General features: G+C 54.0%; 1 protein-coding gene across 2 annotated transcripts in view; it reads left to right on the top strand.

The window, feature by feature from the left end:
- The window catches only part of EGFR (epidermal growth factor receptor), a 188,551-nt gene that overhangs the window by 159,700 nt on the left and 12,241 nt on the right, over positions 1–16,610 (top strand). For both annotated transcript variants that reach the window (XM_030871307.2, XM_030871306.2), the window contains exons 20-22: positions 3,394–3,579; positions 12,914–13,069; positions 13,905–13,980. In XM_030871307.2, coding sequence (XP_030727167.1) covers positions 3,394–3,579; positions 12,914–13,069; positions 13,905–13,980 — 418 coding nt within the window. The remainder of the gene's footprint in view (positions 1–3,393; positions 3,580–12,913; positions 13,070–13,904; positions 13,981–16,610) is intronic.

Here is a 16,610-nt window from a genome sequence, read left to right as displayed (position 1 = left end):
TTTTTTTTTTTGGCGGTACGCGGGACTCACACTGTTATGACCTCTCCCGTTGCGGAGCACAGGCTCCGGACGCGCAGGCTCAGTGGCCATGGCTCACGGGCACAGCCGCTCCGCGGCATGTGGGATCCTCCCGGACCGGGGCAAGAACCCGTGTTCCCTGCATCGGCAGGCAGACTCTCAACCATTGCGCCACCAGGGAAGCCCTGAGCGTGGGCTTTGAAACACTCACACGCACTTGTAAATGGCTCCAGCAACCCGTACTCTTATTCCCCTACCCAGGCCAGCACTGAGGTCCAGCACACACACCCTCCAGCCCTGGCGCACGCTGCGGTCAGTGGTGGCTTAGTTAATGGGACACTTTCAGAAATATTCTTAAAGTTAAGCGTCTGCCTCTCCTGAAGGAGTTTAAAGTCTAGTGGAATCCTTTTTCCCCAATCTTTAACGTAAACTAGTTCACAGATGAGGGAGACGGCAAGAAGGAAGGCCCCCCAAATTTCAACGGTTGGACAAAATAATAGACTTCCAAGGTCACCGAGCCTCAGAGGCCCTCCTGCCACGTGACTCTGACCTCAGCCTTGGGAGCCTCCGAGCGTGGGCTCTGCCTGCCAGTCTGCACGCCTGGCGGGGGTGGCCGATCAGAGGTGGCTGGGGGAGATACCAAGCGTTCTTGCCGTAGGTCACAGTGCACCTTTGAGATTCCAAGAAAAACAAAGCTAAGAACAAAGCTCACGTTAACTCCTGCACACACTGAACAGGACACACCACCAGACAGCATCCCCATTGTGCCCGGGCTTCGGGAGGCAGAAATCTGCGGCTGTACCAGATTTTAATAGGAGCGGGGTCCTGGCAGGGCTCCAGGCTCTGTGTGGCCGGACACCCACGCCCATGCTCTGCTCCCCGAGCCCCAGGTCAGCTCCCCACGGCCCGCAGCAGATGGGCCGCTCAGACTGCTCTGATCTGCAGATTTCTCTCCCCTCTAAAATGAATACAACATGTTTCCAAGTCTCCACCAGATCTTAAGAAAATAAGAACAGCCAGGGGATTTCTTTGGTGTTATGGTTGTACAGTTTCCCAGACTGGGGGAGAGACGTGATTTGTGCTTTTCTGGCGATCGCACGGCCTATTGATGTTTCCATAGACTTTCCAGTTTAAATTTAGGGCAGGCAACAGAACGAGAATGCAAAACACATTTATATGCGTGCTCTTTCTGTGTCATAAGGTGTGGCGCTTTCTGGTAGCCCATCTGCCGGAGCACTCAACAAGGCCTCGCGGTGCGTGGGGTAAGCGGGGGAGGGCCTGGGTCGGGGGAGCCCCGGGTGTGGGCCCCGCCCTGACATAAGAAATGTGGTCTCTGGTCGTCGTTCACTGGGCCTCAGTTTCCTCTTCAGACAAATAACGGCTTGAGAAGAAACCACTTGCAGGCCTTCTCCAGTTTTAACTTTTTATCAGTAGCCCTTCTCAAAGGTGAAGAGCTGTCAGAAGGTCCATAGCATTAAACACCTGCTCTGCTGTTGTGATGCCGCGTTTGCAACACGGACGAGGAGAAAGGCCGACTGCCTGTGAGAGCAGGGCGTCTCCACTTGGGGCAGCGTCCAGACAGACGGTGGCTCTGCAGCGGACGTCAGAGCTGTGGGTTTCTTTCCGTAGTGGACGTGGCATGGTCTCTGTCTCGTATGATTTCAGTGTCGTTCGGCCGTGGTGTTTCTGAGGCAGCTCTGTGCCTGGAGATGTGTTGGGCACCACGGGAATGACGTAGCAGGAGCAGGTGTTGGGGAGGTGAGGTGATAAGCCCCAGCTCCGTGCATCTCACACGGCACACCTGCCCCGGGTGAGGCCCGAGGGTTGGTGTCTCTGGCAAGTTCGCAGGCCGTACGGAGCCTGCTCCCCCGAGGGAGAAACTGCAAGATGCCAGGAGAGTGTAACTTAGATTGGGGCTCAGGGATGCCCTCTGAGGAGGGGTCAGCCAGGGAAAGAGGAGGTGGAAGGGCATTCCAGACAAAGGCCCTCCCGGGTGCGGGCGAGCAGAGTTGGGGAGCAGAGAAGAAGGAGGACCGGGGGTCTGTGGGAGGAGAGGCTGTGCGAGGCCTGGCGGGCTCCCCAGGAACAGTGAGGCCAGGGGAGGGGTTCAGGCCATCACGTTTGTGTTTAGGGATGTGTGCACGTGCCCCTCCACCTGTCTGTCACCACTGTCACCTCTGGCTCCTGCGGTGCCTGCCCCAGCATCCCCCCGGCGTGCCTTCACCTGGCCCAGGCCGTGTTCCCTTCTGCACAGAGGGCCCACACCCCCGAGCACAGCAGCGGTCAGGTGGGGAGAGGTGCCTCTGAACTTTCTCTTGGAGACCAGGTGGTCCCTTCTGTGTCTGTATAAAATGTCACCCCCCCTTTAGATTCTAAAGGGAAAGAGATGGAGTTTCTTGGTGGAAATTGAGGATTCCCTAATTCTTAGACAAAAGCGAGGCCCAGTTATGTGCATGGTTGTAAATGAAATCCGCTTCCTCCGCCCAAGGATAGCAGAAGGGTTCAGATAAAGTCCATGGCTGCGGGTCTGTGCCGGGCTCCCGCCACGGCAGCCTCCGAATTAGCAGGGGCGGGGCTGTGGGGAGTGGGTTCTGCAGAGCAGCATGGATTTCCCTTCCCAAGACTGAGGCGGGGCGACACAGACCACCTCTCCAGAAATGAATCCTGGGCCGCCAGCAGAGTCTGCGATCGCTGTAGGTGTAACATCCTCCGTCCGGTTCAGAGCCAGAAACGGTGCACTGAAAGGGCTTCTCTGCTGTGCGTGGCAGCGGTTCCCGTGGTCCCGGCAGTGCGGGGGGGGCGGGGTGGCTCCCCCCTCTGCCCCCGGTGCTCTGTGGGGAGGTGAGGTCCCCCTCCCTCTCCCGACCGCCCCCCCCCCCAGAGCTCTCAGCATCTCCTTCCACGGTGCCCAAGGCCGGGGTTCCGGAGTCAGCGGGCAAGTCTTCACCAGGGTGTGGGCCCCAAGCACGGGTTCCCACCGGCCCTGACACCACTTTAAGCGGCGGCATCTTTGGCTTTGAGGTGGAGGTCTTCGTAAGGACTCAGCAACGCCCAAACTTGGAGACGTCAGGTCTCATTTTCACCCAACGCTTTGCCGATGGCGAGCGCGGCCCGGGCCTCTCTGTGATGCAGAATCCGCACGTGCACTCAGAGGACGCCGTCTCCCGTCAAGCCACTCCACAGCCTCGCGTGCAAGAGACCCCACGGGAACGTCCACTGCACTAGACGTTTCACGGGCACCCTTGTCCTCCACACGCGCACATTTCCAAACTCAAAATCGTGTTCGACTTCTGTACCCGGAAATGGTCTGTCTGCCTGTTCCTTTAGCCACGGCGGGGAGCCCTTCTGATGCGCCCTCTCCTCCTCTCCCCCCAGGAAGCCTACGTGATGGCCAGTGTGGACAATCCGCACGTGTGCCGCCTCCTGGGCATCTGCCTGACGTCCACGGTGCAGCTCATCACGCAGCTCATGCCCTTCGGCTGCCTGCTGGACTACGTCCGCGAGCACAAGGACAACATCGGCTCCCAGCACCTGCTCAACTGGTGCGTGCAGATCGCAAAGGTAAATCAGAGGAGCGTGCTCGGAGCAGGCGCCCAGCTCTGCAGGGAGGGCAGGCAGGGCCACGAGGCAGCGCTGGTGGCTGCCGTCGCTTCGCCGCCCCAGCCTCACCTCCTGGGATGATGCGATCCTGAGGGAGAGCCCCGGAGAACAGCGGCAAAGGGGAAATAAAGACACCCGAGAAATTAATCATTACGTTCTCCATCCTCGGACAGCATAGAGTTTGCCAAGAGGGTGTGTGTATGTGTGTGCACGTGCATGTACGTGGCATGCAGTCTTCTTTAGTTTGGATTGAATTGAATCGGTTGTCCTTTGCATCAGATCGGTGCCTATCCCACTGCACGTTGGAAATCTAATTATTCAGCTACGTTTGCACAGTTTTCTCTGCACTGGGGGCTCTCAGTATGGTTGACGTTAGTGTTCTTGTTTCCCTGGCATTCTTTTTGTTGACTTTGGAGCAGAGGAGGAGGTGTGGCTTTCACCCAGGCAGGACTTGATCACAAGGCCAGCAAACCAGGCCAAGGCTGTCAGGTGACAGTGGCCAGGTGGACAGACAGGTGCTGGCTCTGACGTGCGGTGGCAGGAGGTGAACAGACGTTTCTGCTGCTTCATGGGGCTCCGTACACGTCCCCCTGTCGACAGGCTAGATCTGGAGCAAGGGAGGGGCTGAGGGGGCAGACAGTGGCCAGGTGGGGCTGAGACCAGGAGCACAGCAATGAGCCAGGTGTTAGCTGCTCATACGGCCTCACAAGGACTGTTCTTCCATTTCAGATCTCCCTCTCTTCAGGCCAGTAGTGCATCAGTTGTCTGCAACCCAACTTGCTAAATTCTGTTTCTCCTGACAGTGGGTATACCGTTCACTCCGCTGAATGAATGGAATCTGTGGGCAGGCCCCGCCCTCAGCCCCGGGGCGGGTGTTGGGAGCCTGCAGGAACCAGGGAGGACAGGGCGCCCCTCGTCCCCCAGGCCCCATCCAGGTCCTGGTTGCTCGCCTCACCCAGGGCGGCAGCACCCTCGGTCCTGCAGATTCACTCCTGAGGATGCTCTGAACTCGCTCGCTCAACCCCCAGCAGGCGTAGAAGGTGACTAAAGACACGACAACGTGTTCTGGGCTCTGCTCAGCCTGCAGCTGCCTGAGACGCTCGCTACAGGACGGGCTCCTCTGGGGTCAGCGGTGCAGGGTGAGGCTGGCGGTGGGAGGCAGCCTCAACCCTCTTCTTCCAGTGCCCGTCGGGGTCGCTGTCTCAGCCACAGCCCCGGAGGCTCTGGCACGCGGCGGTGTGGGCGTGCCTCTCGGACGCCTGCCCATCGCGTGGTGCTCTCGGCCGTAACCCCGGTCACAGAGCAGAGGAGTCACGTGGCCGCTGCTAGGCAGTGGTCCTGGTAGAGCCTGTGCGCCTCGCGTGCTGTGGTCTCATGAAAAGCCTGGTTATTTCTCTGTCTGACCGTGTGAGTTTCCTAGGGCTGCCACCAAAAAGCACGACAAACCTAGTGGCTTACCACAACAGAAGCTTACTCATAGTTCTGGAGGTCAGAAGTTCCAAACAAGGTGTCAGAAGGGCCGTGCCCCTCCCAAGGCTCTAGGGGAGAATCCTTCCTCCCTCCCCAGCTCTGGTGGCTCCAGGTCCCTCCCGTCTCTGCCCGGTCTTCACGTGGCCTCCTGCCTTAGGCCTAAGTCCAGATCACCCTCTCTCTTAGCAGACACCAGTCATTCCTAAATCCAGGAGGACTTCATCTCAAGGTCTTTAACCGATTAGATCTGCAAAACCCTATGTCTAAAGAAGGTTACATTCTGGGGTGCTGGGTAGGCGTGAGATCTGGGAGGACGCTGTTCAGCCCAGAACAGAGGCTGGGGTCGGGGAGGAGGTCGTTAGCCCCAAGTAGTTTTCGCTGAATATGGCATTTTTCCTGGAGGTTTACTCGTGTCCTGACTCCTGTCCCCAGAAATTCTTCCTTAGTCTCTTCCCTGATGAGCCAAGGCAGGAGAATCACCAAAGCTATCCCCCTCCACCCCAGGCAGCCTCTGTTACCTTGCTTAACTTGCTTTATGTTTTAAAAACACATCTTGCTACCTGCGAAGACCTGGTTTATTTACTTGTTTAACTTGAAACGGGGAGGTGAGCTCCGTCAGAGCCGGGCCTTGGCTGCCGCTGCCCCGGTCAGGCAGGGCGGCCAGAGCTCTGCACGCCTGCCTGGGTGAAGAGGCCCAGCTCACCAGAGGCTGCCTGGGTATTTAGTATATTCTGATTATCTTGTGTCAGTTGGCAGCTCCACAAAAGTGACTTCTTACGTGATGCGACGCATAGCCTTGGCAAGTTCTGCCCGGTACGGAACCGGGCTTGTGACTCTGGGAGATTCACAACTCAATTCTGGCTTTTCTTCGGCGAGTTGTCTCTCTGTGGCCGCAGAAGGGCCTCTGCCGTCTGTCCTCCCGGCAGCGAGAACGGTGCTGGGTAGCCTCTGTGAGGTGCCCACTCGGGCCCCAGTACGCACCCCATGCTCACCTCTCTGGTTTTCTCGCCATATTTTGACTAATTTAAGTTAGATTCGTGACGAAAATCTAAGCTGAAACATTGTCTCATTCTGGTTCTATATCGACTTTCTCTCCCTAGAGCAGCGTCTCCTATTTCCGGTCCTCTCTCGCTCATGAGCTTTTCCCCTTCTCTCCTTGGCAACCCTACATTCAGATCTGCCTGCTCACAAGTGTCTGCATAGATGGAAGTTTATTTGACCCCAAAAATCAGTCCTCTGCCAGCACGAGGAAGAAACAAACACCTGGCCACGGCAGTGCCCGCCACAGGGCGAGTTCAGCTGTGCCCGGGCCCTGGTCAGCCATGAGTTTCCAAAGTTCCTGAGTTGACTTTCCAGGGCCTGCAAGTTTTCCAAGACAGTGCTCTATATAATATTACTCAGAATTTCACCTTGTTATTTCAATCCACTGCTCTGCCTGTTGAACTCTGTTTAGGTTCACTTTCATCCGAAGTCGGTTCACGTTGCAGCTGTTAGATTTGTCTGCGACGGAGCTGCTCCCTATTTCACAAGAGAAACCTAAGGCACTGTACTTGAATAGCTGTGGCGCTGCGGTGTCTGTCCTTGCAGGGAAAGGAAAGTAATGGTTTCTTCAGCTGTAAAGAGAGAAATTTGCTCTTGGGTTAGTGACTGTTTACCTAAGGATTGAACAGTTTTCTCTGTAAAAGTTAGAAGTGAAACTACCCAGAAACACTTAGTGGCTGACCAGAAACTAATCTTGGTGGCGTTTTCGAGGTGGGATTTATTGACTTACAAATGTCCTCCCTGATTCACAAAGGCACAGGCTCTCTTGGGAAGTTTTCCAGGATTGATGGAGACCTGGGTACCATTACGCAGGTTTATTGTCCTGGCTAAACTGCTAAGAGGACAAATAAAATTATATCACGGGCAAGAGAAAAAAAGAAAAAAAAAACAGAGGTGGCCTAGTGGGGAATCTTGCTGGGGTTGGGAAAGCAGAGGTGCCCTTCCACACAGGGTGAGAGTGGATTCTAGACTCAAGTCTCAGGAGGCCGTCGAGACGTCACCTGCTCCCTCATCACCGCTTCCTAAGCTCCTGGCTCGGGAAGGTACAGGGGGCTCTCACTCACGGGGAGTGACTTAGGTGCTTCGGAAAGTGTATGCATTCTTCCTGGCTGCATAAGCCAGCTAGTGAATCCCAAAATAATTAGATGGGATAATAATGTAGTAAAATGTTAGCATGCAAAAGATGCTGTCTGTCATCAATTCAGTTTAGAGAACACCGCTGCCGCGCCAGGCTCATTCCTCTTAGAGCACCGCAGAGCACGTGACTGCCAACTCCTGCATAAATCAGCTCTCTAGGCTGTGATTAATTTCACATTTTCACAAACCTTTGGGACCACAGAGCTTTCTTTCACCTAACTTGGATTAAGATCTCACAGAAGTGAGTTTTTAGAGAGACGATATACGTTTCAGATACTTGACCAGGCCCTGGTGAGGTTTGAAGGTAGCTGGGGGCTGGGGTCGAGGGGTGGGTGGATGCTGTCAGAAGGAAACCGACCACAACTTCACAAGCACTGAACTACACCTAGTTCATTCTATAAGATGAGACTTAATAAGGATGAACTTCAGAAAACATTCCATTCGAAGGATCCATTTTTTAAGCAGATGGGATACTTAGTTTGGTCTAAACTCATCTGAAAAAGCCCCAGCGTTTTCACTGCTCAGACATTTATAGGCGCTTTCAGGGCACGAGAGCAGCGAAGGGAAGACCCATCCGGGTGAGGAGAGGAAGGTGGTCCTGCCGATGACGTAGCAGAGCATGCTGGCCACTCGTGTCTGGGTCTAGGTCATGACACCCACATCGACAAATTAGAGCCTGGTCGTGAGAGATGAGCAGGGGTGGGAGAGAATGAAAGTCATGCTGGAAGAGGGGCTGTTGTCTGTCAGCCTCGCGCAGCCTTCGGGGGCAGGGGGAGACGCTGACCGGCCTGTGCACGGCCTCCTGTCTGGGCCCAGGTGGCTCTGGCCTTCACGCCCACGTCTGCTCCCCCATCGCCTGGCTTTCCTGTGCGCCACATCAGGACTCCTGGAGGTGAAAGGTGAGGTTCCAGGCAGCCCCCACCCTGCTGACTAACTGTGCAGCCTGAGGGTGATGATTCAGCCTCCGGCCTCCAGCCTCCATCCACCCGGCTAGAGAGGAAGACGCTTCCTAAGAGCTGATTCAGCGGCAGAGCAGGTACCTGCGTGAAACCCTGGGCGGCAAGACCGCAGACAGGGACACAGCCACACAGCAGATCCGGTTACCAGATAGTCTACTTATTTGAATTATTTTTTTATTTATTCTCACATCGTTCCACCAGATCACAGTTGAACTTAACCTAAACGATCACTTTACAGTATGTCACTATAAAGCCAAAAGTTGTCGTACTGTTAAAGCACATTCATCAACTTCTGGTCATTTCACTTGGTGATTTCTTGAGCATATATCTGTCAGTATCAGGTATCATGTGAAATACTTATATAAAGAAGGCAGAATTTCCTATCTCCCCAAACTTGCAAACAGATGAGGAGAACAGATCCATACAGAGGTAACAGTGCAGCAGGAAATGAGTGGGTCAGAGCAGGAGAGCCGAGGGACCAGACTCCCAGAGGCTGCTCTGGGCGTCACATGGGCATGGCCAGGTGGGCTCAGTCGGCCAGCCAAGCGCCAGGTGCGGGGACGGCAGTGGTGAGGCAGCCGCCCTGCACCCTCGGGAGCCTGGACGTGGCTCTGGTGCTGTGCACACGAGTGAGAGCCCGTCCCTGTCCTGGGGACCATCTGAGGCAGCAGTGAGAGGTGGCCAAGAGACACTGAGGGCTGCCGGAGGGGAGGGGAGACCCCGCAGGAACCCACAAGCGCAGCTTCATCACGAAAGCAAAGGGCGCCGCGCGGGAAGTTATTCGTGATCAGACTTCGTTGGGAAGTGTAGCAGGACGTGGCAGCAGCCTAATTCCAGGTCATGGCACAAGGGGTGGAGAAGAGAGGATGGATTTCACATTTAGGAGGAAATGATGGCAATCAGCACTGAGGGAGGACTCTCTGGGCCCCGTCCTAAGTGCTCCATGTTGATGAACTCACTTAATCCTCTGAGTAGCCCGTGTTACATATGGGGGAGAGTGAGGCAAGGGGTGTTGAAGTAACTTGCCCAGGTCTCAAGCTAGGAAGTAGCAAAATCAAGATTCCACCCCAGGGCTCCTTGCTCCCAAGTCTGTGCTTTTCCCCAGCACTTGATGTCACGGGTCAGAGTGGAGCCCACAGGCTGGTGAGCCTAGCAGGCCTCCTGTCCCTACACAGCAGGAGGTTGGGGCCTGGAATAGGAAATTCGGACACTCCCCTGCCTCTTCTGAGGGCAGGGGTTCGGTGGTGTGGACGCCGTGCTTTGCTTTACTCTGCTAGAACCTTCTGCCTACCCCTCCGCTTCCTATCCTGCCACCTCCGTAGTCACCAAGTCAGTGTCCGCCCCCACTACCCACCACTTCCCCACATGGTGGTGAAAAAATACACTAGAAATGCAGCGCATTCCTGCCTCTTGCTCTGGGCGCCTCCTAAGAGTTGCAGGATGCTGCGGGGCCTGGGAATACGGTCCGTATGTGTCACACCCAGCCCAGGCCTCTCTCCTTCCCCGGGTATTGTGCGAGGAAAGTCTTTAAAACCCTCGTGAAGCGTCCTGTGTCTCCTGTGCGTTCAGGTCCCAGGGTGGCTCTTCAGATCCCCTTTTAACCTCAGGATTGCCGCATCCATCCTAGCTGTCCTGTTAACTAGCAAAATAAATACGTTCCATTCAGTTAAAGTGAGGATCTCAGAGAGAAGGCGTTTCCGAGAGGCCCCATGAGGCTGACGCTGATGATATTGCTTCCTGTGGTTCTGTTTGGATTCTGAGAGTTTACGAGCGATGTCAGGGCTCTTATCTTTGGTGCTGGTTAAACTATAACTCTGCTGGGCCTAGAGTTACAACTGAGATGGCCTTTCAAACCGCCATATTATGTGGGACAGAGACCAAGGAATAGAGTTTTATCTGAGTTCAAATGAGTCTAATCTTGTCCCAAAATTATGTCTGATTTAAATCCCTCTAGCTGTGTGCTCCAGACACGTACTGCTCTTTCCTGCCCTTTCCCAAGCCTTCTCTGAAGGCTGGTGTTACGAGAAAACGTTGCAGTGCATTGCAGTTGCTCTGCTCCTTTAAAAATCTGAGGCGGGTGGGGGTGGGTGGGGAGGGAGGGGCAGGGGTGGAGCTAGTTCCTTTGTTAGATTCCCATCCACCTGCCCTTGGGCACGCTCAGCTTGGCGGCACAGGGCCAAGATGCTGGGGTGTGGCATCCGTCGGAAGCAATCTCTGGGTCTGCAGACAAGTCTCACTTGGAGGCCCCAGCAGGAAATTAAGGGCACGGTCCCAGTGGTGGCCTCAGAGCTCTGGGGCCCTGGGGCAGCTGTCGAGGCTGTTGTGTGGGTCCCGGACCTCCCAGCACCAGGAGCGGCATCTTCGCAGGTGTGTTTGAAGTGCCTGGCTCGGAACTGTCGGCCGCTATTATCATTCATTCATCCCTTCCTTCCGTCATCTTCAGCGAGCTTTTGTAAAAAATGTATCCAGTGCACCAGATCCTCTGTTAGGCACGTAAAGAGGCAGAAAGAAAGTTCACGATGATAGTTAAATGTAGCTGGAAATGCCCTCTGAAGTCCTCCTGTGGGCTTAGTGAACAAATTCTCCTTTTTGTGCCCCGTGAAGCCCCGTGAAGCGGGGGAGGTGCCAGGGAGTAGGAAGTCCTCCTCTGCTAGGAAGCCCTGCTTCTGTCTCCCTCTCCACGCTCCATCCCGAAGGAATGATTCCTAACCTGGAAGTGCTATTCCAGGGAAGCACCTGCCCACCTCCTCTTGAATAGACATGAGCCCATTAACCTTATTTCCCGACACCTGAGACATCTTAGAAAGGAACCATTTAAATCAAACAGCATCTTAAACATTCAGGAGCTTTCTAGATAATACAGTGGACACATGGGAATCTTTTTCTTTTCCCCCAAGAAAAGAAAAACATTAAAGGCTTCGAAAATAGCCCTCAAAGACTAACTCCTGGGTAGTGTCTTTATAAGATCCTGTTTTCCTGTGATGGCTAGTTTAACTCTAGAAGGAAAATTTGTAAACTTCACTTTGATGTGACAAGTTAATTAGTAATTTTTACCTAATATCTTATGCAAAAGGAAGCAATGAATTTGCCAGAAAATTTGGGATCTATCCTTATCTACAGAGGTATTCCCTGCATTTGCACTAAAATGAAGAGAGCTACATGCAAAAGGCTCGAGAGTAATGCAGAGTTGGTTTTGCCCATTCATTTCCATTTTGTGCCCTTCGGTAAGCATTTCTGTGGTGTCTGCCCTTCACTGGAGGAGAGTTCATGAGTGTCGGCTGTAAAGGAGGCTGGAAATGTGGTCCACCTCCCTGGCTGGGGAGAGGAGAGGCGCCTTTGTGAGCAAGTAGGAGAGGACGTGGTTCCAGCCACACGGGCCGTGTGCAGAACTTGACCCTCCGGCTTGGCTTCTCCTGCCTGCCCGTCTGGCCCTGCACAGGGGCGAGGGCTGCCAAGCTCATGTCAACGGGTTAGAGCTTGCGAGGGTCCAAGGGAAGCTTGGCTCAGCTGGGCAGGCTTCAAGCCATGAATAGGGGCAGGAAGTGAGCCCGCCTGTCAGGGGAGAAAGGGCAGGTGACAGAGACACCAAGGAGGCTGTGGACAAGGGCTAGAGGTGAGGGGTCACACAGTTAGCCCTTCGTAGCCGGGGTCCTGCATCTGCAGAGTCAGCCAACCATGGATCAAAAATATGTGGGAAGAAAATTACAGAAAGTTCCAAAAAACAAAAGTTGAATTGGCTGGATGCAAACAACTGTTTACATAGCATTTACATTATGTTTACAAGTATGTACATTGTAGGAGGTGTTATAAGTAATCTAGTGGTGACTTAAAGTATGCAAGAGGATGTGTGTAGGTAACAAACACTTGCTCCATTTTTTAGAAGGGACTTGAATATCTACGGATTTTGGTTAGGGGGGTGGCAGGGAGAGGGGGTCCCGGAACCAGTCTCATGGGTACCAAGGGCTGACGGTACCTCCGAGGATTCACTATGTCTCGGGCACTGTGCTGGGTACTTCTCAAGTATTCTGTCTTTCTTTCTCTTCCAGCCTTGATTCTGATTACAGCAGTTGTGGAGGCAGCCAGGGAGGGGGTAGGGAGTGGCACCTTGTATCCATAAAAGCAAATTCAACATCCATGTGATTTCAATTTCAAAAAGAGAAAATAAAACAGGACCGAAACCTTCACTGGTAGTGAATCACGTACGACGCTCCAGGAAAGCGTGATGAGAGCCCTGGGTCCTGCGGAGGTGGCGCCCCAGACGCGCTGGCGCAGGGAAGGCGAGGCCGGGCAGGTGGGGTCGGCCGTCCCCAGCAGGAAGCAGCGTGTAACCAGGTCACGGCCCGACGGCGGGGCTCCTGCTGCGTCACTGGCTTCTTCTATTTGTTCAGCTGAGTTTGAAACTTGAGTAACTGGATGGAGATAAGGTAGTAAGTCAGCAGCTAGTTATGTCTTCATCTCTTCCCCTTTTCGTCCGTGGAGCAGGTAGACTCTGGTCACTGATGTTACCAGGTGCAAGTCACTGTGTCCGTGGAGGGCAGTCCGTCCGCAGGCAGGCTCCGGCTCGGAGGCTGTCGCGTACGTGACGCTGCACCCTGCGCTGGGGCGCCCGCCCTCTGTCTGATCCCCGCCGCGCCCTCCAGGGGAGCCCGCTGAGCACCCGCCCCTCACCGCGCCCCCCCGTGTTGCAGGGCATGAACTACCTGGAAGACCGGCGCCTGGTGCACCGAGACCTGGCGGCCAGGAATGTGCTGGTGAAGACGCCGCAGCACGTCAAGATCACGGATTTCGGCCTGGCCAAACTGCTCGGCGCCGAGGAGAAAGAATACCATGCGGAGGGGGGCAAGGTAAGGCGCGGGCCTGTAAAGGGCGAGCACTGCCCTGCCAGCAGGCTGACCCGGGTGGGGCCACCCTCAGGGCCTGCTGGGTGAGCTCACAGCTGCCACCAGCACCTGGGTCCAGCCAGGCTCTTCTGGCCGTGCAGCCAGAGCTGCCCGCGGAGCAGGACTTGCTGGGAAGGTGCGTAAAGAGGTTCCTGACACACCCAGAGGCCAGAGGCGGTACACGTGAGCTCAGCTCCATCTCCATCGCTAGGTGACCGTTAGCCAAGGGTAGGTGTCAACCTCCCAGTCCTGGGTAAAGCCCCTCTCAGAAGAACAGCTGGGAGAGCGGCACGGAAAGGGCCCCATGTTGTTCCAGCAGCTCCCGTGGGGCGCTGGCCGCGGCCGCATTGGCTTCTTCCTCTCGGGCGGGCCCGGGGCTTCTCCAGGGGGCTGTCCCAGCAGCGAGGGGTGCGGGGGTCCTGATAGGCCCTCCAGAACGCCCTGGCTCAGCTGCTCCCGTCTTCGCTCTCACGGTGGCCCGCACGGCTCCAAGCAGCTAGCCCTGCAAACAGCCACAGACGCAGGGCACAGCCAGGGCCCCCAGCCGCCAGCACGTGCACCCAGCTCAGCAGAACAGCCACGGACCAAAGGGCCTCAGCTCTGGGCCTGACAGAGGCCCTGTTCTCTACCAGACTAAACCTCTCCCTACCGGCTGGGAAGGTGCACTGGGCTGGGCTGGGCTGGGGGTGGCCCGGCGTCCTCACCTTTGTTGCTTGTAATTTATTCCGGTGTGATTTCCTTTTTTTTCAACAGCGGGGAGCTAACTGTTGTCTTCTTACTTTTCTCTCATCATCCCAAGGTGCCTATCAAGTGGATGGCTTTGGAATCCATTTTACACCGAATTTATACCCACCAGAGTGATGTCTGGAGCTACGGTGAGTCGAAATCCCGAGGCTGATGAAGCAGGGCTGGGGCTGCACTGGCTTGTGTTGTTCACGCACGTTGTGCGCTCTGCCGTCCAGGACAGTGACTTAACAATCACATGATCACCACTGTCTGTCTGTTGTACTAGAAAACGTGAAAAAGGAAACTGAGTCTAACTCCCGTACCAAGTGTCACTGGAGAGAACAGTGAGCTTGTCAGGAGAGCGGGTAACGGGAGGGAAGGAACCTGAACCTAGGAGACGCCTGTACCCCCAAATCAAACCAAAGGTGACCTCTTGCCCTGAATCTGAAGTGAACCAAAGGGAGATGACAGATCAGGTTTCATGGGGAAGAGTTTCCCGATAGAGAAATGTGGTTTTATGATGGACTAACTTGCGGCAGTTTTGGTTTCATATAGTGAGGGGTCATCTTTGTGTATCAGAGAGAATGGCTTCAGGAAATGCACTGTGAGGGTGTGTTTGTGGGGAAACGTGAGGAAAGGGAAATAGTTACTGTTTCCAGCTCTCGTGAAGGCCGTCTCGTCGGGGTCTGATTCTTCTTCCTTCAAAGCCCACGCAGCCCTGTGCTCCGTCCTCTGACGGGCTTCCCTGTCTTCAGACACACCTTTCACGCTCTCGCCTCGTCCTCTGTACAGAGCATTTCCTGAGTCCGCAGGGGCCTTGCCTTCCAGGAAGGCATTTCCACTGGCTGCCGTGCTGGGGTGCTTCCACCTCTGTTACTGCAGGCAGTCCTCCCTGTCACCCAGAATCAGCCCAAAGGTGGCAAAACACCTGATCCGCATTGAACTATGTATGCATCAGCAGCCTATCCCAGCTATGAACGCAACAGAGGTGAAGGGGTCACCCACCTCCATGGAAACGTGTATTTGGGGAGAGCAATAGTGAAAGGAATCTCCAAGAGGAATTTAGCCATTATCACAAAAACAAAATCATTCAGGAGATTGTCCATTTAGCATTTCTTTCATAGCACTATTAACTTCCTAATATTCCAAATGCATCTTTAAAAATTGCATGGGTCTTTGTCTTTTCTGCTATAATGTAAGCTTTACAAAGACGGAGATCTTTGTGAATGAGTAAGTGGATTTTCATTTATACCTGTGAGCTGAGCTGCTCACAATGAACCGGATAAGGAAGTAAAGCTATTCTGATGCCTTATTTTCAGTCATGTTCACGAAATGTCTACTCCCCCAGAGGGATGGGAAGAAATGCCGCTTTCCCATTTGTGGTCCTGCCCAGAGCTGTCATTGTCATTGTCACAGCCCAAGCCACCCCACCCCCACCCCCAGTGACACCAAGGAGGGGCTCCTCCTGGGTCTTCTCTGGGCTTGTTTTACACCCACTCATCTATTCTCCAAACAGCAGGAAAATGTATTTTTAAACTACATTAGACGTTCGCTTCTCTGCTTAACATCCTTCTTTGGTGTTCCACATATGTTCCAGATAAAACCTGAGCCCCTAACCGTGATCAGTTAGGATCAGAAGTGGTCTGCCTTTCCCAGCCTACCGGCTGCACTCTCCCCTGGCCCTGTGTGTCCACTCGCAGCGCACACTTGGGCCACGTTTGTCCAGTAAATGAAAACTCTCCGACTCAGTGACTTAATCCCTGTGAATGATTACAACCGACATCAGAAAGTCAGCATCACCACGGGGGCGCTGTGTCTTTCGTCTCAGTGGAAATCATGTTGTCAGTGATTCTAATCTGCTGTCCTGGCAGTACACCAGACCTGTTACAACATGAACCTGAGTTTTTAGGCTAAAAACATATCCTGTTACTCCACTGTCTAGGCTCCAGTCGAGGCAAAATAGTTTAGTCAGTTAGGGACCTATGAGTTCCGCTTAGGAGTTGAAAAGAGAGAGAATTCATAGCACCTTCCAGCCCCACTCATACCCCACAACCGGGTACACACACCACCCGCTTTCACCATTTGTTCTGAAACCTGAAAAGCTGCCTTCCCGCAGGAATTCATTGTGTGTGTTTAAACGCAATGTCTAAACCTAGTTAGAGGAGGACCAATCGACTTTAAAGATCTGGACATGAGATTTTCTTTCTTTCATCAAGTCCATATGGACTCCGTGGTGGGCAGGACAGAAGAATCTATTTTCTTGTCCCTGGACCACTGCTTTCCTTCATTCTTCAGCCTTGCATTTTGCGTGTTAGTTCAGGTCATTCGGTTTTGGAATGACCTCTGAAAAATCTATGCAGATCCGTGGTGATAGGCATTTGGAAGCCAATCTCAAGAAAAGGGGGGGTTAGACTAGTTGGAGACCAGGAAGGCCCCGGGTTCCTGTGTCTGGTCCCTCCCTGTGTGGTCTGGGAACCCAGGCTCAGGCCCACTGCACTCATCGCTAGTGGCACCTTGCTGTCCAGGTGGGGACACACTCCCCACGGCATTTGTGTGTTTCTGGAGCAGAGAATTCCATCAAGGGAGGCACGGAGATGGAAGGACCATCAGAACTTCGGAACAGTCTTAAAAAACACCAATTCTAAAATTACTCCTGCTTTGACTTTTTTAATCATGACGATTGATGGATGTTGAAATTAAAAGTATGGGGTTTTTATATTTATCAAAAGGAACACAGGGGTTTTTTTTCCAATTTTTCTATTCTTTAAAAACACAGTTT

Source organism: Globicephala melas, chromosome 9 (genome assembly GCF_963455315.2).
Source record: "Globicephala melas chromosome 9, mGloMel1.2, whole genome shotgun sequence".
Classification (NCBI taxonomy): domain Eukaryota; kingdom Metazoa; phylum Chordata; class Mammalia; order Artiodactyla; family Delphinidae; genus Globicephala; species Globicephala melas.
Note: the sequence above shows the minus strand (reverse complement) of the source record. Positions and strands in the feature narration are given on the sequence as shown.